Source organism: Rhinolophus ferrumequinum, chromosome X, assembly GCF_004115265.2.
Source record: "Rhinolophus ferrumequinum isolate MPI-CBG mRhiFer1 chromosome X, mRhiFer1_v1.p, whole genome shotgun sequence".
Lineage (NCBI taxonomy): Eukaryota > Metazoa > Chordata > Mammalia > Chiroptera > Rhinolophidae > Rhinolophus > Rhinolophus ferrumequinum.
Genome location: NC_046284.1, coordinates 9,335,716 through 9,363,611, shown reverse-complemented (window position 1 = coordinate 9,363,611; position 27,896 = coordinate 9,335,716). Strand labels below are relative to the sequence as shown.

The following is a 27,896-nucleotide window of genomic DNA, read 5'->3' as shown; positions in this document are numbered from 1 at the left end:
TTTCGCTGCGCGGCGGAGGCGGCGGGGACACGGCTGGCGCGGGCACCATGAACCCGCTGTAACGCGCAGTCTGCGCGGCGCGGGGGGCGGGGGGAGGAGGAGGCCGCCGCGGTGAAGTTCTCCGCCATGAACCTGAGGGGCCTCTTCCAGGACTTCAACCCGAGGTGAGACCTCGCAGCTCGGTTCCGGGGAGGCGCGGCCGGCGCGGTGCTGCACCGGGCGGCGGGGCAGCTGTGGCCCCCGGCGCCGGCCCGTTTCCTCCTCCTGCGCCCGGTTCCTTCAGCGCCCCGGTTCCGCCGCCGCGCCATCTACAACCTCCCGCCTAGGGCCCCGAGGGAACCCCTTTCCGCTTGGTTTACCCTCCTTCATTGCTGTCCCAACTCCCCCCTTTCCATTCCAGCTTCTTGCAGCCCGCCGCCTGGCTCCCTTTCCCCGCGCCACGGCCATTTCACTTGCCTGCCCACCCTTAACCCCCACTCCAGCTGTTGCCTTCAGGTCCGCTCAGCCCTTGAGCTTTTCGTTGGAGGTAAGCCCATCCTTCCCTTGTTTGCTGCTTTGTCGAACTGATAGCTGAAACGTTGAATCCTTGGAGTTGGTGTCAGGGTATGGTCAGTACCTTACATAATGCCTTTGGGGGTGAACCTGACAATTTTCCATACGCGTTTTCTCCTGTGTTCATTGTAAGTTGATTTGCAGGAAGTAGCTATTGCTGTCCTAGTTCCCAGTTGGGGAATATCCAGTGGACAGTGTGGAGAGAACACTGGCTAAGGAATCAAGTGTCTGTCCTTGCACTTGTCCAAGTGTTCTGTAACTCTGTTCCCTCCCCCAGGCTGTGAGCGCCCTGAAGCAGAGACCATCTCCTGTTCTACTCACTATCCCCAGCGTCTCCCAGCTGGTCTGACAAATAGGAGGCGCTTAGGGAATATTTGAGGAACTAAACGGGGCGCTAAGACCTGGATTGGAGACCAGGCCCTATGCAACTGAGTGATTCTCTGCTCATCTGAAAAGAAGTTGGCCCCATTGAGCGCTTAAGTCCACTACTCTATGAAGGCAGTACCTGTTTCCCTTATTTGCTGGTGGGAAGCCATGCACTCAATAAACCTTTTGTATGCTGGGTTCTATGCCAGGTGCCTTGGATGCTGGGAGGTCCCAGCTTGGTGGTGGAGAAGGGCATGTAAATAGGTGATTTACATACAGCACTATGTGGGAGCCCAGGGGAGACCACTGTCTGGGCCGCTTGTGGGGGCTGAAAGGACGTCTTGGGAGTGGATGCGTGTTGGGAGTGCAGTTTTCTTAGGGACGGTGACATTTTAAGCTACTAGCCCTTGTGATTTCCTGGGTGCTTTTATTCCTCGTTGAGCACTACCGAGTTCATATTCTGATCTGGAGTGTCAGTGTCCCAATCGCAGTGTAGTCATTACCATTGCTGGTCATGAAGGCACTCTGCATAGAGGAGCCTGTTGCGAGCAGGTAACAGAAAACACCCTGCAGTGCCTTCTCCTGCTGCTTCTAGGGGTTAGGACTGGGCTGCAGGGTAGCAGGATTGGTGTTAGAGTTGCACATACCTTGTGTGTCTACCTCGCTTGGTGTGGGTGATGAGAAAGATGAGTAAATTGTGTCCTTCTGCCACTCACTTATCTGTCCATTTGATCTTTAGAATGAGTATAATGTCTCAGTAGGATAGGGAGGCCAAATTAATGATTGACTGCAAAGTGCTTTACAAATAGAAAGTTCCAGGACTATTTGGTAAGGTAACAGATCATTCCAAAGCTACGAAGAACTGCCTCGCGCGATCTAACTGGCTGTCAGAGTTGCCAAATCAAAATAGTACAGCATAGATAACGCCCTTAACCATTTTTTTCCTGTAGCTTCTCTCCGCTCCCCCGCAAAAAATATTGGTGTATGAAAATTAACAGGGAAATATTAGGTATCTGAACAGATTTATAGTCATCATCAGCATATTTATCAATACTTGAAGGATACCTGGATTGAAATGCATGGCTATCTGAAAAATCTTTTATAAGGTACTGTTTTCTTGACACAGTATTGAGTCAATGGGAGTGAGTGACGGCTAAGACAGTGGCCAGGTAATACTGGCAAGTCTGATTTTTTAGCTGGTGATGTGTCAGGTCTCGTGGGCATACCTGGTTTTTGACATTGTTCTTTAGCCTTGTTCCATGATGAGAAGGGCCTTCCAGACAGCTAGAAAGCAAACTGAGGGGTGTAGACAGCAGATACCTTATGCCAGGGCTTCAAACCTCGCTGCTGCTGCCTTGCTCCCTGCCTCTAATTTAGAGCCAGTTCAGTAGCTCCCTCTGACCCCAGGACTTTGACACATACTGTTCTCTTTGCCAGAAATGTTTCCCTCTCCTCGTCTTCTCCTGCTGGACCTAGTTGACTCCAATTTATCCTTGAGATCCCAGCTCACCTGTTAACTTGCCAAGGGAAGCTTTTCTGAGTTCCCCGGCCAGGTCCACTAATCCCTGTTTGTACAATCTCTGTAGCATACTTCACTCCTCCATCATAACGCTTATTTGTACACTTACATTTGTCTGCATTTTTATCTGATTAATGCCTGTCTCCTTACTAAATGCTCCCCTACTATACTCTGCTACTGTAAGTTCCATGGGGCCAGAGTCATGACTATTCATTATGGTATCCTGCATACCTGGAATAGTACCTGGCTCAGTAAATACTTGTGGAATGAATGTATGAATTACTGTCCAGAACCTATAAGAGAAATCTAGAGCTGCTGCTTTCAGTCACTGCTTTCCTGGTGGTCTGTGGCCTGCTTCTCTTTCCTTTCACCCTCCTCCTCCTTCAGAATGCAGCCATTCCATTAGAGAGACGGGAAAGACCATGACACGAAAGAGGAACCTGGCTGCCTTTACTTTGGACATTATGTGTGTCGCAGAAGTAGTCACTGCCATGGTTTGCTGGGTCCCAAGGCATGGGCCATGACTCCAGAGCTCCTTTCCAACCTTTTGGTCTTGGGGAGTTGGACCTGCTGCTGTATTGCCAGCCTCTGAAAAACTGCAGTGACAGAGAATGATTCACAAGTGTCAACACTCAGATGCACAGGGCTACCGGCTGACCCTCTGCCTATTTCCAGCTGGCCCAGAACTGGTTGATCATGAACTTCTTTTTAGTTACACAATAATTAAGACTGGCTGAAACACACACACTGGACCCACCAAGTCCTTCCCGGAATGCCTGAAGATTCCTCACAGCTAGGGAGCCCTGTGCTTTGAATTGGCACTCTATTCGAAGTCTACAGAATTGGCAAACTCAGACTCCCAGGTGTCCCTGGGAGGTAGAGGTCTAGGACTAGGTGGCATTCAGCTGGCACCTTGCCCTCCCCCTGCAGCACTGGGACTTTCTGCTACGTTGGTGGAGTTGCTGGCTCAGGAAAGGACGTTCAGCCCCGGTAGCCAGGCAGTGCTCCAGGGCTGTGAGAACTGCTAGGCCTTTGGAGCCATCCGCAGTGAATGCAGGGCCTCCCACAGGTGTGCTAGGACACAGGCCGAGGAACCCTGCTCCAGGGGTTCCATCAAGTGGGCATGGAGTACTGAGGAGCTTGGTAGTGTTTAGAAACTTCCATATGCTGCCACTTCTGAAGTCATTCTGGAGTCTGTGTAAGGGATCTGTCTCCTATGTGAAGTCATAGGAAGAAAAATGAATGCGATTGCTGGTAATAGTTAACCAAAGGCAGCTACCGGGCCTTTAACAGTCTGTTTGTCAAGTATTTGTATTTAAAGCATTCCTTACTCAAACACCTCCTGAGTTCCTGCTGTGTGCTAGGTGCTCTAAGTACAAAAAGAAACGGGATATGGTCCCTCTCCAGGCTCAAGCCCAGCAGAAGCAGCAGAAATGAATAGAGAAATTCACATTCAACCCAGGATGAGGCATTCCAGAGCCGGGAACCAAAGGCTGTGGGAGCACCAGACACAGAGCCACTGATTCTGTCTAGAGCAGGCAGGGAAGGTTCCACAGCTCCATCTTAGAGGAGGATGTCATTGTCGGGTTTTGTCAGACCAGACGGCAGGAAAGGCATCTTAGGAGGGACGAAGTATGCAAAGGCACGGGGTCCTGGGAGGGTCCCGGCATGTTCAGACAATTGGGGAAAGGTCAGGGTGCTGGGAGCCCTGCAGGCAGCCTGTCAGGTGATTGAAAAATACTGCCTGTATTCTTATGTACGTGTTAGTTTTTAAACAGCACTGAGTGTATGTTGGTATTGTTAAAGAATTACTCCACCCAAATGTCTGTTTACCTGTCATTCTGTCATCTCAAAGCACCTATAATAAGAAAAGGCTCTGATTATGCTGAGGTTGTTATTAATAACAGCTGTCACTTTTGGGGCACGTACCACGTGCCAGGCACGATGTCATTGCTTGGTAATCTAGTATCTGGAATCTTGACAACAACCCTGTAAGTTAGAAATCAGCCTTGTTCTGCGGAGTCTTCAAGAGCTTGTGACCTCCCTAAAGTCATACGGGCAGCAAGCGGCCAAGTCAGGATTCTAAAGCGAGTCTTGGTCTCCTTCTGAAGCCTGTGCTCTTTCCTGCCTACCATGCTACCTCTCTAATTTAGTGACAGCCCCCCCCCCCATGCCACAGTAGGTACGGTATACTAAGGGGCCTTCTATTTATGAGTTGTAAGTGATTAAACAAAACAAAGTTTATTCAGAGTTGACACATCCAAATGAGTATTATCATTCAAAAAAGTTACTTAGGGAAAAGGGGAATGTGTGCATATATATACACCTTTTCCATTGCTCATACTGCTTGTCACACATCTGAAATTTCCTGTGGAGTCAGGTTACATATAAGGAAATCAGTTTTGTCACTTTATAATCAAATAGCATTTTTGAACCAAAATAATGCCACCTAGTTTGATCACACATCTTATTCACTAAACTTGGCTCTGACTGACTTTGGGCCATTTCCAGAAATCGAATCTCCTCTCGGTGAAGATTTGACAGCATTGAGGATATTCGGAAGAACAGACTGCAGCCTCGTGCGATTCCAGGAGGCAGGCTCCAAAGATGGTTTGAGCAATGAAGTGGAATTGGTGCGTTGCCTCCCAGGGGGACTGTTGAATGGAGACAAGTCTCATTTGAATGCATACTTTCTGGTTTTAAAAATCTCGTTCTCATTACTTGGCAATTACACATATATTTTTCTTGGCTGTGAGTTCTTTGAAGGCCAGGATGTTGAGGCATTTCGTAAATGTGCTGATGAGTGATGCTGAGTACAAATAGACACGTACCACTGGAGACTGTGTTGTAGGGAAGAGACAGTGGGGTGGAGGAGTTTTCGATGGTTTCCTAGGACTCGGGTAGTTCAGCTTCCCAGTATTGGGCTTGGGGTTTCTCATTGCCTTCCCTGCTCATAGGTCAGGCCCATACAAGGTGACTAGAATTGAAGGTGAAAGCCTTGAATTGAACTCTAGAGATAGGCTCTTTATAACTAATGATTTGTAGTTTGTCAGCTACAACCTAATAGTACCGTGTTTCCCTGAAACTAAGACCTAGACAGACAGTCAGCTCTAATGCATCTTTTGGAGCAAAAATTAATATAAGAACCGATATTATATTATATTAGACCAGGTCTTAATAGTAAAATAAGACCGGGTATTATATTAATTTTTGCTCCAAAAGACGCATTAGAGCTGACTGTCTGTCTAGGTCTTAGTTTCGGGGAAACACGGTAGCTGCTAAAATAGGTAAAATTGGTTTTTGACACTCCCACCCACGATCACACAGCTTCGCGCCGGCCTGGGCTCTTTCTAGTCCTCCTTCAGAGTGATTTGTTTTTATTTGGCTTCTGTGCTTTCTTACATCTGCTGGTTAGATGCCCTTAAACATTTCTCATCTTAATAAAACCAGTTAAAATCGCCCCAGAAAAGCATTATATTTTGTCAGTAAGGGTCTGCTCAGTGTGGGGGTGCAGTCCCTTTAACAATTTGGGAGAGTGTCAGTTAGCCGTTTGTCAATTGGAGTCACTGTCTGCTGTTAGACAGAGAGGCGTTCACAGGAATGTGTCACCCAGAACACGCACACACGTACGCATGTGCGTGCTCGTGTGCCTGCTCCAGTTAAGTCAGCAGCTTTCACCGGAGAAAACTGAAGGATCTAAAGAGTCCAGGTGCATTCTTTGGATTTGCAGGAAACAGATACTAGAACTTTTACCCTCACAGAGTCGTCTCTTTACTAGGTATATTCCCTCCCCTCCGTAATCCCTTTCCCTTCCCCCCAAAGTAGAAAGGGAATTTGAGCCTCAAGCCAAAGCTCCATATACATTTCAGAGAGGATAGTAGCTTTGTAGTTTGACCCATGTGACTCTCTACTCAGTCAGTGATTGCTTACTATCATTACCAATTCAGATGCGAGTGGAATAAATCCATTTTAAAAGTGTAATTGGGAAAATGAGATTTAGAAGTAGTGGCCAATGCCAAAATACCGGGGTAGAACCTCCATTTGCTGGTTGGTGGAGAATCAAGCGAAGTTTATTTTTATACTTGGACTCTGGTCTGAATATTTCTTGAAAAGTAACTCAAAGTATTATAACTTAGGCTTTGACTGTGACGTTTTTAAAAATAAATTTTCCTGTCACTGTGTTATTGCTGCATCATATTCTTTCCTTGCCAGTCAGGTTTGGGATTTCCTATTTGATATGCAGTCGTCTTTTTTTTTACTCGGTTCTCATCTCAAATGTATTGGTATAGTTGAGATACTATTCGTTCTTCCTCCAACTAAAGCTGTGTGTATAAATTACATCTTTTAAGTTTTCTGATTGTATTAATTTTTTTTATCAACTTTGTAGTTTGTTCATTTTTTCAAAGAACCAGCTGTTGGTTCTACTTACCAATTCCGTTTTTGAATCTGTATTTCCACTTTTAGTTTTATTATTTTTACATTTTGGCTCCTTTTAAAAAACATTTCTTAGAAACTCAGTTCACTAGTTTTCCCTTTGCCTCTTTTTTTTTCTTTTTTCTTTTCTTTTTTGCTTTCATTTACACTTTTGGAGTGGATACGTTTTCTCTGAGTTTTGCTTTGGCAGCAGCCCAGGTGTTTTGATGTTTCAGTTGTGTTTTAGTAGCATGTATTTTAAACATTCCCTGGTAGTGTTGTGTTTCATCCTTGATTGAGTCATTATTTAAGGAAGGAAACTAACATTCATTAAGTATTACCTGCTTGGACTCAAGCCCTTGCTATAAGTGCTTTCTGATAGTTCTTTAATCCTTTCCTCCCTGCTGCCTGGTAGAGGTCGCATTATCTGCATTTTGCTTGTGAGGACCCTGAGGCTCAAATAAAGTTCCACAAATGATCAAAGTATAGTTCCTTCAACGCTACTGTACTAAACAAATGAATATTGAAAAAGATCCATATGGTTAGGCCATTTTCTGTCAGTTTATTATGAATTGGGTAGAAGTTTCGCCTCCAGTCTCTAGCAATTGCAGTCTACCTCACACAGGTATACCTCTGTCAGTCACCCTTTTGCTCAGAAAATCTTCAGTGGCTTTCTATTGCCTACTAATACATTGCAAGTACTTTACTTTGATATTCAAATCCCCTAATCATCTTACCCCAGCCTGCCTTTCCCTTATTTCCTCAGGTGCCTTTTCTCCCGTCTCCCCAGCACCCCACCACCCCAAAATTCACAGAATGTACTCCACATGTCCCAGTCTCCTGGGATACAAAAGGCTGTCTCCTACTTTTAAAAATCTTATCCCCTTCCTCTAGAATTCTCTATCCCCAACCTACTGCCCCAGTCCCACCTCCCTTCCCAGTTTATCTTCCACGTACCAGTTTACCTTGGTGTATATATAGTTAGTTACCTGTGGATTCATCATCCCCCTCTGCTCCTGTTAGTCTTTGAGCATCTTCAGGGCTGAAGCTGTTTTTTTCCTCACCTTTATGTATCCCACACATTGCAGGCACTCAAACAGTATTTTATATTTTTAATTAGATTTATGTTTATTGCGTATCAGTGCCCCAATGATCCCCTTTTCCCCTCTGGAAAAATCTGTATGCATGTAAAAAAAAGTTTCTATATATTTTTTGTCCTGCTACTTAATTCTCTTAATAGAACCATGCTATTTTTATCTACTTGAGTGTTCCTTCCATAGTTTTCTTAGGAACTTTGTGTACTTTATTTGTGATGATTTAATAGTGGTATGTAGAAGCCCACAATGAACATATCTCTGTATATTCTTAAAAGAACACTTGTCATATTATTTCCATATTCGGTGGTCATGTTGCTAGGTTTTCATTATTTAGATTTTTTCCTGATTAGTCATTTTACTAATGCTTTTTGTTCGGAAAGCTAATTTATCAAATTCCTGTACTAGTAAACTGCTTCGCTTGTCCTCACCCGGGCATGATAAACCTTTGTCTTTAGCTTTCTTGTACTTGGTTTGACTTTTGACATTGGTTGCAAGTGTGACTCTTTTTTTTTTAATTTTTTTTTATTAGTTTCAGGTGCTAAGACAAAGTAATACTTAGACGTTTATCATTTATATCCCTCACACTGTGTGAACCCCCCTCCCCCATCCACTATCCCTCTGAGATCGCACAGAGCCATTACATTTCCACTGTCTCTATTCCTAATGCTGTACTCGGCTTCTTGTAAGTATATACACATATATATACATATATATATAAAATTATAGTTGGCATTCATTATTGTTCAGCTTCAGGTGTACAGAGCAGTGATCAGGCATCTACATCATCCCTGAGGTGGTCTCCCAGATGGGACACATGTCCATCGGATACCCTACAAAATCTTTACAACATTATTGATCACATTCCCCAAATTAATTTTCAAAACCCCGTAGCCATCTTGTGGTTACCGACTGTTTTCCAATCCTCTCACCTTCCCCCTTATCCCCACCCCCCTCCCATCTAGCAACCCTCAGTTTTTCCTCTTTGTCTCCAAAACTGTTTCTGATGAGTTCATTCACTTATTCTTTTCTTTAGATTCCGCATATAAGTGAGATCATATGGTATTTGTCTTTCTCTGTCTGGCTTATTTCACTTAACAAAATGTTCTCTAGATCCATCCATATTGTTGCAAATGGTAAGACTTCATTCTTCTTTATGGCTGCGTAATACTCCACTGTATAAATGTACCACAGTTTCTTAATCCAGTCATCTACCGATGGGCATTTTGGTTGTTTCCATGTCTTAGCTATTGTGTATAGTGCTGCAATAAACATAGGAGTGCATAAAGATTTTTGAATTGGAGTTTTGGATTTCTCCGGATAGATACCTAGGAGTGGAATCGCTGGATCATAAGGTAGTTCCATTTTCAGATTTTTGCGATACCTCCATACTGTTTTCCATAGTGGCTGCACCAATCTGCAATCCCACCAACAGTGCACGAGGGTTCCCTTTACTCCACATCTGCGCCAGCACTTGTGGTTTGTTGATTTATTGATGATAGCCATTCTGACTGGGGTGAGGTGGTATCTCATTGTGGTTTTTATTTGCATTTCTCTGATGGCTAGTGAGGTTGAGCATTTCTTCATATGTCTGTTTGCCATCTGTATGTCCTTTTTAGATAAATGTCTCTTCATGTCCTCTTCCCATTTTTTAATTGGGTTGTTTGTTTTTTTGGAGTTGAGTTGAGTGAGTTTTTTATAAATTTGTGGTATTAACCCCTTATCAGATATATCATTGGCAAATATCTTTCCCCATTGAGTAGGATCCCTTTTTGTTGCATTGATGGTTTCCTTTGGTAAGTGTGACTCTTGAATGCAACACATTTAGGTTTTATTTTTCAATCCACTAAGTGACCTTTCTCATTCTCGGCCTGGGATAGGCAGAATAATGAACACACACATACGCACACACACACACACAAATATGCCCTCATCCTAATCCCTGGAACCTGGGAATATGTTTGTTACACGGCAAAGAGAAATTAAGGTAGCAGATAGAATTGTGGTTGCTAATTGAGCTGACCTGAAAATAGGCAGATTATTCCGGATCCTCTGGCTTGGCCCCTAATCACAGGTCTTAAATGTAGGAGGGGGGCCGAAGAGGTCAGAGTGAGTCCACGTGAGGAGAACTGGACTCTCCCCTGCTGGCTTTGAAGCTGGAGCCAGGGGCCATGAGCCAAGGGGCAGGACGCAGCCGCTAGAAGCCGGTAAGACAGGGAAACATTCTCTTCTAGAGCCTCCAGAAGGATCCCAGCCCTGGGCACACCTTGATTTCAGCCCAGCAAGACCCAATTCAGATTTTTGACATCCAGAACAGTAAACATAATGCGTTTGTGTTTTTTAAGCCACTAGGTTACTAGCAATTTCGTATGACAGCAGTAGAAAACTAATACAAGGATATTCCTTCCTATTTCTATTTTTTCCAACCCTAGTGTTTGAATTATGAATTATATTTTTGTATTATTTGTCTTCTTGTAAGTTCATCTTGTTTCTTTCCTATTTTTCGTTTTTCATGTAATAGACCCAGAACTCTTAATTTTCCTTTATGTCAAAAGTAATAAAATAATCACTTTTCCAACATTTAAAACATTTTGGTACTTCTGTTTTCATTATTTTCACTACTCTTTTCCTCTATTAAATAAGCAAACTGTCTTTTAGGGAAGATAATGGATTTAGCTTATAGGGTTTACCTCTCCCCACGTCATCTACTTTTTTTTTCATAGTCTGAAACTCCTTACGAAAAATTTTACGTCTACATATTATCCAATTTATGTATGACCCTATGTTTATCATTGCCCTTGCTTTTGTTACTCTTCTCACTCACTTATTTCTTTTAAATACTTCTATTCTGTCTATTTTCAAGGCCATTGTTTCTGGTAATGATAGGTGTAGCCAAATTTGTTTGACATATGGGTTCTGATTTTCTAGATTTTGCAATATCTCCCTGTGCTTTCAGAGAGAAAAAGTCATTTCAGCTGGTGACTTTCTGTCTTTGTGGTGCTCTCTCCAATTCTCTTAGTTTGGGAATCCCCCCTTTTCTTGTCCAAAGTCTAGGGATGAAGTCATTCTTACGTCGGCATCTTTCAGCGGTAGCTCTCTTTTGATTTGTAGCAGCATGTAAAAGACGCCCCTTGTTTTTGAACATTATTAGTCATCAGTAACATGTATTTAGTGCAGCAGTTATCAAAGTATTTTCCACAGACCCCTGGGGGGGGCCTCAAGGACCTTTCCAGGAGTCTGTAAGGTCAAAACTATTTTCATAGTAATACTAAGTAAGACATTCTTTGCCTCTTCTCTGGGTTGACGCTTGCACTGATGGTGCAAAAGCAACAGTGGGTCAAATGCTGTCACCTGAGCACAAATCAGGCTGGTGACACAAAACTGTACTAGTCGTCATTGCATTCTTCACCACAATGTGCTCGCAGTTAAAAAAAAAACAACCAAAAAAGCTAGCTTCACTTACAATGTCCTTGATAAAGCAGATAAAAAATACTAATCTCATTCAATCTTGACCCTTGAGTACATATCGATTTTAATGTTCTGTGTGAAGAAATAAGAAGAATGTATAAAGGCCGTCTCCTGTATATTGAAGTACATTGGTTGGCTCAAGGAAAAACACTTGTACGCCTAGGCTGCAAGCTGCTGTTTTCATGGAACACCATTTTTACCTGGGAATGTGGTTATTTGTATTAGGGTGTTTGACAGACATTTTCTCAAAAACAATGCAAGTGAACTTGTCACTTCGAGGAATCCAACTGATGGTGTTTTTTGCAAATGGTAGAATTTGAGCTTTCAAGGGAAGACTACAGTTTTTGAAAAGTTATATCCACCACCATGCGCTTGACAGCCTCCCAATAAATAAAATATTTCTGATGAAGTGGCTTGTGCTAATAAGTAATATGGTTTTTTTGCTATTGTATAGTGAAATGTGTCAACATTTGAAAGGTTTAATTATTTAGTGAATCAATATTGTCCAAAAGTTCATTGGTAGGGTTTTAGATTCCACACCATAGTCAACCTTCAAGAAGCTACCACTTGTTGAGTTTCGGTGTCCTATCAAAGAATAGCCACCATTATCTGAAAGAACTGTTAAAATGCTCAGTTCTTTTCTAGTTACGTATCTCTGTGAGGCCAGGTTTTTAAAATATGCTTGAACTAAAACGGCAGTTTGCAACAGAATGAGTGCACATGTACGTATTGGAATTTAGGAGGCTTCTGTGAAGCCAGACATTTGCAAAACTGTAAAAACAATTTTAGAAAATAGTTTTTTATTAAAACTATTTTATTTGTATCATATGAATTAATTTGTAATGATTTAATAAATATATTTAAATAACAGTCTTGCATTTTGATATAGTAAAAAGCGATTGGTGTAACCCATATAAGCAGAGCTCTTTGGGGTCCTCAGTAATTTTTAAGGTTGTGAAGGAGTCCTGATACAAAACATTTTGAGAACCACTAATTTAATGCTTTACACGAAACACTTTTCATATTCACTATCACAACCACTTTATGAGGTACATATTACCTGGATTTTTTATTTTTGTAGATGAGAATACCACAAGACAAAATACCGTGTTTCCCCGAAAGTAAGACCTAGCCAGACAATCAGCTCTAATGCATCTTTTGGAGCAAAAATTAATGTAAGACACAGATATTATATTATATTATAAGACCGGGTCTTATATCATAGTAAAATAACACTGGGAACGCTGGGTCTTATATTAATTTTTGCTCCAAAAGACGCATTAGAGCTGATTGTCCGGCTAGGTCTTATTTTCGGGGAAACACAGTGTGTTTCTGTGTGGAGTCCCTCCTACAGGAACCCTGGGAAAACAGGGAGTTGATTTTAGTCTTCTTTATGTTTTTCTTATCCCCAACACAGTATTTCTACTTCATAGAACTTTTCAGTAAGCGATCGTTGAATTAATGGCTCTTTTCATGTGCTGAAAAATTCTGCTGTCATTACTCCTCATTTCAGTATCACACATTTGTAAATGTGAATCCTCTTTAATCATTTTACTTCTCTCCTAGTAAATTCCTCATCTATGCCTGTCTGCTGCTGTTCTCTGTGCTGCTGGCCCTTCGTCTGGATGGCATCATTCAGTGGAGTTACTGGGCTGTCTTTGCACCAATATGGCTGTGGAAGTTAATGGTCATTGTTGGAGCCTCAGTTGGAACTGGAGTCTGGGCCCGAAATCCCCAATATCGGTAATACTGCGCGGTAAAACCCTTTGGTCTCTATCCTGAGGGAGCAATATCTTGTTTTTCACTTTGGATAAAGTAAGGACTATTTTCTTTTCTACCTATCCAGTGTTTGATAAGAACTATAATACAGGCAAACTGAGCTCTAGTCTTAAGTTTTTTTAAACTTAGGTGTTTGATGTGCACTTTCTTGCAAAAGCGGTGTTATTTTGGGTGGTTCTGTTCCCAGCCAGCCCACAAAAGCCTATGTTACCTAAAATACGTGAAAAATAGAGAAATGTTTTGCCATGTTAGACTCAGAAGTATGAAGCCCCCATGTTAGCGGGAGCAGTTCTACTATCCCAAGTTGTAGCTCTGGTCATCAGGGATATATCCATCTCCAGTTCAGTCCTGGAACTGGGGCTCCCCTTTGCCCAGTTTCCTAGTCCTGGGGTTCTAGGGCTGTTCTTAGTGTGGGGGAGATAGCTCGGCCAGGAAACAGTGAGTCCCTGAGATGGGGAGAGATGAGCCCCAGATGTGTGCAGGAGAGCAGAGCCTTTCTTCTTGGATGGCGCTGCTGCTCCGAGTTCCTGGAGCTGCCTCGCTCCAGTGTGTAGCCTGGAGCTACTGGGGCCTGTGAGAGTCTCCCCTCTCTCCCTCGCAGAGACCGGAACTTCCGAAAGGGAAGAAGGAGGAACTGGGGGGGGGCTATTCTGAACCTTCACCAGGAAGGTGGGGAGTGAAGGAATGCCTAGGGGACAGGTGGGGAAGAAAAAGGGGGACACCTGCAACTGCTCATGTGAGGAAAATGTAGAAGTTGGGGCCACCTCAACTTGTTTAATTCTTGGTTACTGACATTAAAATAAGATTTAGAGCATGTAAAGTACACCACCACATACATATCTAAGAACTTGAAAGTAGCCACACGAGGAGCTTTGGCAGATGGGGGACATTCATGTGTGGCTGTTTTAAAGTTATTGGTTTTTTTTTGGGGGGGGGTTTGTGTTTTTTTTAAGAATTACCAGCCTTGCTGCAAATCTTTTCTTTTTTATGAGATATTTTCAGAAATCTGACATTTACTAAAAGAACGAAACGCTAAATCATTGAATATTTTGGGTTCCAATTATATCTAAATATAATTGATATTTAGATGCTATTTGAACTCTTCTCTCTTGGTTTAAGTTTTTAGAGCAAGGAAAGGAATTGTGTGTGTGTAGTTGAATGTCCCGAGTGTACAGATGTGTCGTTCTGGTGTCAACGATATTCAAGGGAACAGTGTTGGGTCCTATAGAAATCACCACTACCCTCATTTTCTCTGTATCCTAAACTCAATTGTACTTATCATCATCAAGACAGATCATAAATGTTCGTCTACGTTTTGAATGAAACGTGGAAGGCCTTCCAAATGCATTACAGAGCATTTTCCTGATTAGTGGCCTTATGCTTTTTTTATTGTTAATCTGTGAAGTTCATGCATGATACTTAGACAGCTAATTAAATGGATTGTTTTAAAAGAACAGTTTTAACTCTTTTGCTCTTCTCTTTTTTCATCTGCAGGTGTTAATTCATCCTAATGGAATAGAAATGAAAATAAAAAGGCATTCAAACTCTTTATTTGCATTTTGAAATAGCACGTAGCAATAGTGACTGTAACTTTCTTTAAATATAACCCACACTTGTTCGTAAAGCTAGAGTTATTTTTATAGCACTGCATGAAATGTGATTTACATGGTTTTTAATTTGTTAAGAGATGAGGATCCTGAGATTTAAGGGACATTTGTCAGTTTTTAGCAATAGAAGCAATCAGCTTGAATAATCTTGGAAGTAGTTGAATTTAAAGTTATGAACAAAAGTGTGTGTGTACACTGTCAGGAAAATAACTGTAGCCATTACTTCTGAGATCATCCTTATACAGTTAAAACTTTAAGTCCGGTTTGGTTTTAATGCTCACTTCTTGTCGTTCTTTGATGTTGAAAGGTCGCCTATTAAATATTAAGTTTAAGTTAGCTTTCTACTTGATATTTCCTTCACTTTGGTCAGAGTTACAAATACAACTCAGTATCAGCATAAGCTGATGTTTGCCCTGGACTGCTTGCTTGGTACGGAGATTCCGAACTGAGGCTGTTGTTTTCCTTCTTCTTCTGTCCCTTTTTAGAGCAGAAGGAGAAACGTGTGTGGAGTTCAAGGCCATGCTGATTGCAGTGGGCATCCACTTGCTCCTGTTGATGTTTGAAGTGCTGGTCTGTGACAGGATCGAGCGAGGCAACCATTTCTGGCTCCTGGTCTTCATGCCGCTGTTCTTCGTTTCCCCGGTGTCTGTGGCAGCTTGTGTTTGGGGCTTTCGACATGACAGGTCACTGGAGGTGAGATTTCATAGATTTCAGAATGGTCAGTGATTGTAATGTCGATTCCTTGCCCTTTGTTAGGAAGAGATTGATCATTGACTCTAGATCAGGGTATATAAGGAAACAAAAGACCGTGGAAGTCATTGTTTCTCTCTCTCGAGTGAAAACACGGGTTGTTTTCACCCAGGCCATCAGCCTTCTTACAGCTTCACGTCTTCCCCTGTCCACCTGTATCAGTCAAGCTTCTCCTGGGAAACAGCACTAGGAGGAGAGGTGCGGGTATAGGTGCAGATGCAGAGATAAGGTGCTTTATCTGAAGGAGCTGGCTCATGTGATTGGAGGACTGGCAACTCTGAAATCCACAGAGCAGCCTGGCAGGCTGGACACAGGCGGGAGTTGAGGCTCCAGTCTTGAAGCAGAATTTCCTCCTCTCCAGGAAAGCTCAGTTTTTGCTCTTAAGGCCTTTTAACTCATTGGATGGGACCTACGCACATCATGGAGGGTCATCTCCTTTACGTAAAGTCAGTACCTTCGCAGCAATACCCAGATTAGGGTTTGATTAGAAAACCGGCTACTATAGCCCAGTCAAGTGGACACATGAAACTAACCACCACGCTGCCTCAGACCCTGTGCTCCAACACTGCATCTGGTGTCCGGTTAGCTTATCCCATATGTTTATTTACTCATTCAGTAAACGTTTATCAAGGATTTGCTGTACACCAAGCCCTTTTTGCCTAAACGTAGGGGGATACACAGATAAATTTTTAAAAAAGCAATACTAACAATACTAATGCTAGTAATGAAAATAATTGCAGACCACATTTATTGAGCACTTACTGTGTGCCAGGCATTGGGCTAGGCCCTTCGCATTCAGTGATAGCTCATTAAGGATTCACAACAACCCAGTGAAGTCGACATAGTGGTCATCCCTGTTTCCCAGACAAGGTAAGCGATTTGCTCCCGGCCACTCATGTAGGGCAGGAGAGGGATCCCACTGCAGTCAGCTGGACTCCAAATCCTGTGCAGCGAACCACACGGAAGCCATGGGCCTACACCCCTGCAGCTCTACACATGTGGCTTCAGCAGAGAAGTGGACACTAGGAACGTTCTGTTGTGAGCTGCATGGGTAACGAGTGGCAGAAGGAAATGGCCTTGGGCTTCAAAGGGAGGGTAGGAGCTGGCGGGTGGCTCAGGGTACTGAACCTTGAGAGGAAGGCACCTGTGGAGCGGGAGGGTGATGAAGCAAAGGTCTGTGGAAACCGGAGGGAACAGAACCCCAAACAGCAGGATGGGCTTGGTCTCCAAGAGGAAGGGCGATTCTTCTGGTGCTGGGGGAGAGGGTGCTGTGAACTGTGGAGGGGGTACCCCTGAGGGCTCACTCGCACCCTCCCTGCACGTCCCCAAACCTGGACAATCCAGCCACTTTGCTGCACTACCCCCCCTCCCCGGCTGCTTGCCAGCAGTATGAAAATTTCATGAGGGAGTGCGACTAGGAAAACAAATGTCTAAAAAGACTCCTAGGGGGACAGTAATGCAAGCCAGGTTGAAAAGCTCTGAGCTAGATCCTCCCTGCTCTTCTACAACCCCTTCCCCAGCCATCTGTCTCTGCATGGTGGCCCCTCCCGCCCCCTATTCCCCAGAAGTCATTCCCCACCTTGACCTGTTTTCTCTCCTCCTTGCCTGTCCATGCTCCTTCCTGGGGCAGGTCAGGCAAGCTCCCGCTTCAGCTCCTCTCCCTTGTTTCTCTTAGCATCTGCTCCTGAACGTATTGCAGTCTCTCAGGTAACTTTGGTCTGTCTTACCGGAAAGAGAAAACAAAATGACAGCAGTGAAACCCTCTCAGTCCTCTGTTTGGCTGCTGTGCCTTTTCCTTTCATTCACAGAAAGGCTCGCCGCTCAGCCCCTGCACACCCCGAAACGCTCTGAGCACTTCCTGGCCAAATCCAGCAGGCCGTTGTCAGTCCTCATTTTTTTCTGGCCACCGGCCACACTGTAGCTCCTTTGCTGACCAGTCTGGCCACTGTTGTGTTCAGCCTCGATGCTGTTTCTTAGGATTCTAGTCTTGGGCATTTTCTATCCTCACGGTGTGTACTTCCTCTGAATATCTTGTTTACATTTCCTGTCTCCACTGCCACTTATGTGCCGTCATCTCCTAAATTCACATGTCAAAACTCATATTTCTCCTCTAGTTCCAGATTCCGTATCAACCTTCACCCGAATCTGTGTTTCCTACATTCTTACAGATGACATTTGCCCCAGTCATCCTTACCTTTCTACTTTATGCTTCTCTTGCTTGGCATGTGTGTCTGTTACCTGAGCAAACGAAGTAAAGCCAAGCTTTAAAAATCATTTGCAAAAGATTACATTAAGCACAATCAGTGAGATCAAACATTATAGAGATTACTTACTTGGTTCAGCATTTCTCTGGGGCGTGAGGGGGATGCAGTTGACCTTCGGGATAGGAAATGTTTTGTTGAACAGCACTGGCCTATGCGTTGCAGGACCTCTGCCCACTAAATACTAGTGGGGGCGCTCCCTCCCTCCAGTCTTTGTGACAACCAGTAGTGCCCCTGCACGCGCCTAGCCCCTCCCCAAGGGCGCAGCATCGCCCAGTTTCAAAAGCACTGAGACAGTTATTTAAATACCATTGGATAGGGGCTAAGAAGGAGGTTTAAGAAAACTCAAAACTTCCTTCTTTGTTTGTTAGAAAGCCAAAGCATACACAAGGGCTAGGGCTGCATTGATCATGAAACTGTATTTGCCTAATGCAGAGTTGTAGAAAGTACGTCATTTGTGCAGTGATGCTCCTGGCATCCCTACCTACGAGAAGAAACACCTGCCAGGACTTGAGCGCCCCTTTGGTCCCTGTATCCCAGGAGGAGAAGTACCTGCATTTGCGAGGGGGTGACTGGGGACAGGCTCACACAGCGACGTGAAGGAGTGAGGGTAGGCCAGGGAGCCCTATGCAGATAGGGGAGGAAATGGTATTTTCCAGGCAGAGGTAATAACAACGCATATAAAGGCAGAGGCAGGAGAAAATCTGTCGTGTTGAGTGGACTATGGTGGCTCACATCTGACTGAAGCACAGTTTTGCGAACTGCAGAGAGTTCTGGAGGTGGATGGTGGTGAGGGTTGCACAACAGTTTGATGTACTTAATGCCACTGAACTGTACAAAGGTGGGTAAGATGGTACGTTTTACGTCTGTTGTATGTTTTCTACCACAATCAAACGTATGCCTGGAGCATAAAGTGGAAGGGAAGGCATTGTGGCAGTTGGGGGAAAGGGAGGCTGTGTAGACGGATTGGGCAGAGTAGGGGCCCTATTCTCAGTTCCCCAAGCATCGTGGTGAGCTCGCAGTGGCACCACCGAGAGACTGGACATTTGTGAGGAAAAAGCAGTGATAGCTCATATCTGTGGGGACACCACGTGGACTACTAGCTCCAAGTGGTTTACGGTTTTATTATCGGTCACATTCCATTCCTTTCAGTGACATCATGGAAGAAGCTGGGTTGTTGGCAGTTGCTGTCATGAGAAGGTAGTACTATGCAAAAATCCATGTGGAGAACAAGTAGTGAGGGTGGACGTGTCTTGAGAGATGGTGTGGTATCCAGTGGGCGCACACATCCCCTTAGGAATGAGTGGTGCTTATGGAAGAATGAACTAAAAATATTTTTCGTTTGCTTTAGGTGAGGGAATGAGTGGGTGAGTGATTTGATTTGATTTTCATTCATTCGTTTATATATTAATGTATTCATTCATTCATTTATCGATGGCTACTTGGGACACAAATACTAAGTTTAGACCTAATGAGTTCAATCAGTGGAACCGTTAGGTACTTCTTTTGGCCCAGAGGCCTAGGAAGGAATTGCTGAGTCACTAAACGCCCTGTGAACTGAGAACTTTGGAGAAGCTCTGGGCCAGAGCCAATGGCCTCGTTGTGCTTTTCCTTCTGTGGGCAGTGGGAAGTCATCGAACATCAGCTAGCACTGTAGGCAGAAGGCAGACTGTCTGGAGGGCACTGGGGAGCTGAGAGCCCCCAGCACTGGAGTGTTTGGGGGCGTTGGGGATGAGGAGGGCCTGACTAGGCAATAGTAATCAGATGGAGAGCAGGCAGGGGAGTCAAGACAAGTCTGCGTGGTAGAGAGGAAAGGGTGTGGTGACTGACTCGGAGAGCGTGGGAAAAGGAATATAGGATGCTTTCTGGCATGCGGTTTGGGTAACTAGACGACTGTGGAACCTTACAGCGGGATGGGAGCTGTCAAAGCGGGACAGGGTGGAGAGGTAAAGGTACCGGGAATAATGAGCCCCGTTTGGGACTGGCTTCCTCTGAGGTGCCTCGAGGAGATCTGGGTCTGGGCCACAGCACGAAGGCTAGGTTGGAGACACAGATGAGAGAACCAGCCAATAGGAGATAATGCAAACCAGGGGTGTGGATGACATTTCTTCTCCCCCACCCCCAGAGCAGAGCCAGAGTGAACGCATATGTGTTTGTGTCTCTCTAGTGGGGAGGGAAGACTGAGTTGAAGCCTTTGGGGAGCATCACCTTTTCAGGAGACGAAAAGGAGACTGGAAAAGAATTGTCAGAGCACCAGGAGGTGGGTGAGATTGCACACTGGGACCCTAGAAGGAGGAAGGAGTGGTCACCAATATCAGGTGCCGCACAGACGCCCAGTAGGATGCGAACTGAAGTGGTTCGATGTTGCAGAGGTTATTGGCGACCTTGAGGAAAGCAGTTTGCTGGTGGTCACGGGAGCGGAGGCCAAATCACAGTGTGTGGAGCCTGGAAAGGCAGGGAAGGCCATGGGGCTTAAGTATCCATGATGTCTCACAAAGTTTGATGGCATTAGCTTGATGCAAACGTGATAGCAGTTTTTGCAATTATTTTTCACCTTTTAAACCGCAATTACTTTTGCACCCACCTAATAACAGAAAGAGAGAGCTAGAGCTAGGAGGGGATACTGGACCAAGGGAAGCGTGACTTTATCTGGTGTTGCGGTTGTTTTGTGTGTAATGGGAATGCGTTGAACCTGTTTCTATGTTTCTGGGAGGGATCAGTGGAGTAAGCGGGGTTAAAGATGCAGTCAAGAATCTATAACTGATGTCTTGATGTGCCAGGTCCTTGCGGAGCCAGAAAGGAAGGTGTGGGACACAGGACTGAGTCCTGAGTACAAGAAGAAAGAAGTACAGGGATGGTTAGGAAGAGAGGTGTTTGTGGATAGGGGCAGGACGGAAGCTTGGGGAGTCTACCGTGGATTGCCTCCACACTTGGTGAGCCTGGAAACCAGGCCATTGCCTGGGCGAGCATAAAGGACAGGGCAGCCGCTGAGCAGAGGGTACAAGGCAGAAGGCCAGGAGCAGGTTCACACCTCTGGTCCTGAAAATCAGGTGGCCCCAGTGTAACTTAATAAAACTTTTACCGTATTATAATTTGCATTGCCTTTTAGTGTGCTAGCCAAGTAATTGCAGTATCGGGCAAACTTTTACTTTGTTTAACTGATTCTTCTCTTCATTTTTAGTTAGAAATCCTGTGTTCTGTCAACATTCTCCAGTTTATATTCATTGCCTTAAGACTGGACAAGATCATCCACTGGCCCTGGCTTGTATGTAACTTTTTAAATCCTTAAATAAACTTTTCTTTTTTTATTACAAAAGTAATTCGTGTTCATTGTAGAAAACTTGGAAAAGATAGATAAGCCTAGGTAATAGAATATTAACCACCCATAAGCTACTGGGAGATAAGACGGTTAGTGTTTTTTGTTTCCTTGTTTTGGGGTTTATTGTTTTCTAAAAAAAGTTACCATCATATCATGTACATAATTTTGTATCCTGCGTTTTTGTTCTAATGTTGTATCATAAACATTTTCCCATGTCAATAAAAGGTCTTTAAAAACATAAGTGTTTAATTGGTAGAAAATATTCTTCAAATGTATTTACCAAACCACCCTTATTTCTGAATATTTAGGTTGTTACCAGTATTTTACGATTATAAATCGTGCCGCAGCATATATTTTTGTGCATAAAAATCTTTGCCTGATTTTTTTCCCATTGTTTTCTTAGGAGACACTCCAGAAACAGTATTACTGGGGCCAGAGGGTGGGAACTTTTTGAGGTTTTGAAATACATACTGTACTGCCAATTTGCTTTTCACGAAAGCTGTGTTAATTTATACTCCTGCCAAGGGTGAGGTCTGAGTCATGCTTGTAACCTGTGGCTTCAGTTAATGAGTATTTGGTTAATGTTGACTGTGCATATGGAAGGAAGGAAGGGAGGGAGGAAGGAAAGAAGATGGTTGGGTGGATAGGTGGATACACACAGACACACACACACGTGCACACACACACACACACGACAAGCTATTAGGTTGGTGCAGAAGTAGTTGCAGTTTAAAAGGTTAAAAATAATTGCAAAAACCACAATTACCTTTGCACCAACCTAATACAAATTAGAGGCCACGCTATGGTTTCAACTATTAATGCGTAGAAAGATGATGAGAATAAAGGTAGAAAAGTTACATTGCCTCTGAGAGATGAGGCCATGCAGGTGTTTTCTTCCCCCTGCTGCTTGATATGTACTTTTGCACACAAGACATTTTCTGTAATGGAAATGGTTTACGTTTAAAAAAACAAAAGTAAAAAAATATAGTAAAAAAAGAAAATATTCATTTGGTGACAGGGAGGAAAATAAGGGAACGTGTGTTGCCTCTACAATGAATAAAGCAAAACTCATCACTTCTCCCCCAAGTTTTTGATAAAATAATAGAAAAGTGTCTATTATTTTGTCCAGGCACCCATCCTACATCTTCAGGGAACTATATCTTAAGAACTGTAATTTGGGTTTAAAACTTTGTCTTCTGACATGGAGGAAACAAATCTTGGTGAGACCAAATTTTTAGTGTCAGGTACAGTCAGGGGGTAAAACAAACAAGAATAGGAATTGTGAATGTTTTCTGTAGGTGAACAGAGGGATTTTTCCAGGCCCGATCCCGTGCAGGTCCCAGCAGATAAAGCAGCCTGATGGCAAGTTTCCCACAATGATCAAGAGAGACCAAATGAGGTTCTTACGACTATTAACACTCTGTTCACGAGGGCGTGCCACTAAATGAGAGTCTGATCATAGGAAACAGGCTTTGCGTAGACTCGACAGCAAAACCAATGACCAGGAACACCAAGATATCAGGACTAAAAAATCATACACCACCGCAAGTCATTGGTCTCACAAGCAAAAGCCAAGAACTGGTGGAAGAAAACACAGGAGAAAATATTTGGGACTTGGGGTTAGGTGAAGAGTTCCTGGAAATGACACCAACTACATGGTCCATAAAAGGAGCTCAAAAGTGAAATGAAATGAATGAAAAGATAGGCCACAGACTAGGAGAAAATATTTGCAAAGCACACGTCTGACCAAGAACTTGTACCCAGAACATCTAAAGAACTCTCAAAACTTCAAAATAGACACCAGACAACCTAATTTGAAAATTGACAGGAGACCCGAACAGACCATTCACAAAGAGGATATACATATTCTGAATGGGCACGTGGAAAGGACGTCGTTACACGTTAGGGAAAGGCAAATAAAAACCAGGATGAGGTACCATAATACCAAGTGCTGGGGCGGATGCAGAGGCACGGGGACACTCGCACGTCACTAGGGAGAATGCCAAATTGTATAGGTCCTCTGGAAACCGGTTTGTCAATTTCTTACACAGTTAAACATGGAGTTATCATGTCACCCAGCACTGCCAATCCTGGGTATTTCCTACAGAAGTGAAAACATACAGCCACACACAAAAAAAGTGTTTATAGCAGCTTTATTTGTGATAATCAAAAGCAGGAAATCACCCAAATCTCCTTCCACGGGTGGCTAGATGAACAGGCTATGGTACATCCATCCAGTGGAACACCACTCAGCAATGAAAAGGAACAACCTGTCAATACACACAACTTGGAAGAATCTCAAAGATATTCTGCTGATTGAGAAAAGGGAGTCTCAGAAGGAGACGTGCTATACGATTCCATCTGTAGCACATTCTTGAAAAGACAAAAGTGTGCTGATAAAGAACAGATCAGTGGTTCCCAGGGGTTATGGGTGGGGTGAGAGTGTGACATAGAGAAGGGACAGCATTGGGTCAAGGAACTGTGTCCCGCCTGGGGCTATGCAGATCGATGCTTGTATGTATGAAAAGTCAGAACTGTACACCAAAAGAAAACTGTCAGTTTAACTGATTGATAACACAAGACAAAGGGCTAACAGATGTGTCCCAAGTGGGCCATACAAGCGGAGGAGAGATCATAAGGACCCCAGGACTTAGCCTGTGGGCTCGTGGGGGCATAAAACAAGGTCTTTCTGGTACGACAGCACCAGACACGGAACCCGTCTAGGGGAGGTGGCAGGGACCGGGTAGCGGAGCCCTCCCAGCCTTGGTGTGCGACGTAGCAGAGGGCCTGTGTACTCTGGGCAGCTGAAGTTTCCAGGGAGCACGTTCCCCAGTCGGGCCAAAGTACCTCCGGCAGGATGGGGAAATGGCCTGTGAATAGAGGACGTCAGGGTGAGATGCGGCGAGTGTGCGTGGCGCTGACAGCACTGCCTCGTTTCCCTGGGGGCTGACGGCACTGTCTTCCCTGCAGAGATCAAGCAAGGGATTGGCTCTGCCTCCCCTCAGAGGCTGGGGCGCAACTAGACGACCGTAGAGACATTTCTTCTCTCTTCCTTCCCTCAGGTTGTGTGTGTCCCGCTGTGGATTCTCATGTCCTTTCTGTGCCTGGTGGTCCTCTATTACATCGTGTGGTCCGTCCTGTTCCTGCGCTCCATGGACGTGATTGCAGAACAACGAAGGACACATATCACAATGGCACTGAGCTGGATGACCATTGTTGTGCCTCTCCTTACCTTTGAGGTAAGCTCCCAACGCCAGAACTTCCAAGGCCACCCTTCCCTATGACAGCACCATGTGGACCTATTAGGGCAGCCCGTTCTCCCTGGAAATCACCATAAGCCTGGAGAGCATGCCAAGAGAATGACAGATTTAGAATGTCATTTCTTTGGGGAGGCTGGCCACCGGCAGTGAGAAATGCACCTTTCTGGCTAAGATGCATCTCTGTCAATTTGTCTACTTCTAGAAAGAGGAAGTTGGATGTTGTATTTTCATATGTGAGTTCCATGGAGAATTATTGGATGAGCGCTGTTGACTCCTCCAACCAAAACCAGGAGGAGTTTCCCATAACAGTGCTGGCGTTGGGGACTTTCCAGACGGACGGATTTGGTTTCCCTCAGAGGAGAGAGTTTCTGTGGTCTCCTGTGGAGCTGACTCCCCATTCTGAGACCTGACGAGGGAGGGGTGCTCTGGCTTCAGACCTTGTCCATTTTCAGGTGCCATATCAAAGAACCTCAACTGTTGCTCTTTTCTTAGATCCTGCTGGTTCACAAACTGGACGGCCACAATGCATTCTCCTGTATACCAATATTTGTCCCCCTTTGGCTTTCCTTGATCACTCTGATGGCAACCACCTTCGGACAGAAGGGAGGGAACCACTGTAGGTACTCAGCCTTTCAGAAGCCCTTGACCTGTGTGTCTGTCTGTCTGCATGTGTGCATGTAGCCCTGCTCTATGAAAGGATGAGCCTGAGGGCCCCAATTAAGGAGTTTTCATGGGAAAGCTAGCTAGTGCTGAGGAAGGAATCTTCCAAGGGAAGGACGTGCTGTGAACCTTGCTTTCCCGGCCCTGCCCCACAGCCTCCCTAGGAGTACGTTCTGCGATTTGCGGTAGGACTGACCCTGGCAGGTAGCCTCTCTGAGCCCCGTCCCATCCACTGCAGCATGAGAATCAAGATACCTCCTTCTCAGGGACTCCTGAGGATTAGATGAAAATCCACCTCGCCCACCAAACCCCAGGAGTCCTCCTAGGTTCTGTTTCCTTCTCGCTTTCCCCAGTGTCACACCTGACATCACAGATCTTGACGGTGCTGCCCTCATCCACCTCGCCCACCAAACCCCAGGAGTCCTCCTAGGTTCTGTTTCCTTCTCGCTTTCCCCAGTGTCACACCTGACATCACAGATCTTGACGGTGCTGCCCTCCTTGCTCTCTCTTCCTTCACCTGCACACTAGGATACCCAGGTTTGAAGTGATCTTTGAGGAAGCTCTCTTCCTCAATAGACTAAGCTCCTTTACTTGTCATCCTTGAGCATGTTCTTCTGGAAGCCAATGGAACAGGGTATTGTGGCCCAGGAGAGCCAGCACTGAGCTGATAGTCCCCTGGTACACGGACAGGAAGAGCAGGCCTCAGAGAAGAAGCTTTGAGGTGGCCCCATGAGCTCAGGCCGCCTCCTGGCCTGGGCCAACACATGCTTTCCTTGGATGACATTCTTTGTCGTACATGAGTTTATCCCGGGAGGGGAAGGATATCAAGAGAGTCTAGTTGTTGCAGGTATCTGAGGGCAGTTCTCAAACCGGAGCCCCCATAGAATCCCAGGACGGCCTGTGCAAGCGGACTGCCCCACCCGCCAGTTCTGATTCAGGAGGTCTGGGCCGGGCCAAGATTGCAACGCTACCAGGGCCCCAGGGACACTAGCACAGCTGGTGTTGGAACCCCACTTGCAGAACACTCACATGTGACTTTTTGTCCTTAGTGGTATTGAGGCCTTGTTCAGGTTTCATTTCTGAGACAGCAGGAGAAAACTTCTGATTCAGGAAGGAAAAGTAACACGAAATGCGTGGAGGCTAGTGTTTGAAAAAGTACATTTTTCTTTTTCAGGGTGGTTTGGTATTCGCAAGGATTTCTGTCAGTTCCTCCTTGAAATCTTCCCATTTTTGAGAGAATACGGAAACATTTCCTACGACCTCCATCATGAAGATAACGAGGAAACCGAAGAAACACCAGTTCCAGAACCTCCTAAAATTGCTCCTCTGTTTCGAAAGAAGACCAGGGTAGTTATCACTCAGAGCCCTGGGAAGTACGTCCTCCCACCTCCCAAATTAAACATTGAAATGCCAGATTAGACAGCACTTCCTGGGGCAGAACACAAGCGCACCGGGATGCACGCGCACCTCTACCTTCCTTTGCCTCTTTGTTCACCCCCCCAGAACTGGAACTGGAGCTGGGTCTCCAGGTACTTCCATCTCATGCCTTGTTTGCACTCAATGCCTACCAGTGACTCACCACAACGGGACACACAGGTGGTGTGTCTGGTGACTGGAACAGATGGTGTGGGGTGCGTCATCGGATGGGCTGCAGGGAGCGTGTGTGAGAGGGAGAAAGCGCGCTGGCTCATACCCATTGGGAATGGCCGATTAGGTCAGAGAAGGACCATCTACAGAGCTGGTTTGCAAAGTGCTAAAATTCCTCTCGAAAGTGTTCTTTGAAAATGTCATTTGACATCGGGCTGGCCTTGCGCGCGTAGCTCAGATTCTCCTGTTGTGGCACAGTCAGTAGGGACTGTAAATAGGCCTCTGGCACCACGTGTGTATCCACACCGTCATTACGGTTTGTGTTCTCTGCTGTGGAAGTAGTTTCTCTTTGGGCATGCTCACAGCAGTTTTTAATGGCCCCATCAGTGAGCCCTTTCTAATAGAGTGACTCTGTGCCTGTATAGTATTTATACAAATATTTTAGCATTGTAATATACCGTGTGAAATCCTAGTTCTGTACAGTATATTGTGTTAAAGTATTTTTTTACAAGCTTGTACTGGAGACACACGTGTTCTATGGCGGAAGTAGAAGTTGGTGGCACACCTGTCCTGCCCCACTGTGGTGCCACCCCTCGATGGGACATCACCATTTTCCCTCGAATTTCTCCACATCCATGGTAGCTGCTACTGCCAGAACAGCCACAAAGAGCAAGAAATGGTCTGTGCTTTTCTAACATTCTGGGACTATTGCCTTGCTGGAAAACAAGAAAGCATGACTTGAAACTGGAACACTGGAGGAAATGGCTGAGACTAGACACAGCCAGCAGAATTGTGTACATGTGAACATCTGATGCATTTTGTCTGCTCCCAACAAGGATGCTTCTGGCTGGGCTCATGCTTTTAACTGGGAGTGCAGTTGCTCCAAGACTTGGTGGTGGGGCCATGAGTTAAAAGGGAAGAAAGCAGATCCGCCAGGATAGCAGCCTTCTACCTGGGAATAAGGAGGCCGTTTTTTAAAGGAGGGTAAAAGGAACACAGTTATTTTCATCCCGGACAATCATGGATGGTTAAAGGTGGGCAGCTGCTAACTTGTCTAAACTGGGCTCCACTGATGTCCAGTGCATATATGAATCAGCCTGGCCGTGGCCTCCAGCCAGGCTGTTCGTCTGGGGGGGAAGGGAGACATTTGGAGTGGTGTAGCCTTTCCTGCTTGGTGTGTAACAAATGTAGCTCAATCCACTATTTTTGCTCCCTTTAGCTGTTCAATAAACTGGTTCCTCATTTTCCACGTGCACTGTGT

General features: G+C 44.9%; 1 protein-coding gene across 4 annotated transcripts; it reads left to right on the top strand.

Annotated features, from left to right (window-relative positions):
* On the top strand, window positions 1-27,884 carry TMEM185A (transmembrane protein 185A). 4 transcript variants are annotated; one of them, XM_033111684.1, is made up of 8 exons: window positions 17-164; window positions 4,949-5,070; window positions 12,979-13,155; window positions 15,284-15,491; window positions 20,991-21,074; window positions 24,191-24,367; window positions 24,881-25,004; window positions 26,223-27,884. In XM_033111684.1, the coding sequence occupies exons 2-8, from the start codon at window positions 5,057-5,059 to the stop codon at window positions 26,465-26,467; spliced, it is 1,029 nt and encodes a 342-aa protein (XP_032967575.1). In that variant the 5' UTR covers window positions 17-164; window positions 4,949-5,056; the 3' UTR covers window positions 26,468-27,884. The 4 variants fall into 4 exon arrangements, with proteins under 4 accessions (XP_032967594.1, XP_032967584.1, XP_032967565.1 ...); XM_033111703.1 differs by lacking the exon at window positions 4,949-5,070 and having other exon boundaries at window positions 1-164; window positions 24,881-25,008; window positions 26,223-26,412; XM_033111674.1 differs by lacking the exon at window positions 4,949-5,070 and having other exon boundaries at window positions 3-164.
* Window positions 27,885-27,896: the final 12 nt, after the last annotated feature.

Excerpts from the sequence above, each read along its gene's own strand:
- TMEM185A (XM_033111674.1), top strand. The coding sequence starts at position 127 with ATGAACCTGAGGGGCCTCTTCCAGGACTTCAACCCGAG. Across the intron at positions 165-12,978 it reads TTCCAGGACTTCAACCCGAG|TAAATTCCTCATCTATGCCT; the intron begins GTGAGACCTCGC and ends CTTCTCTCCTAG. Across the intron at positions 24,368-24,880 it reads TGCCTCTCCTTACCTTTGAG|ATCCTGCTGGTTCACAAACT; the intron begins GTAAGCTCCCAA and ends CTCTTTTCTTAG.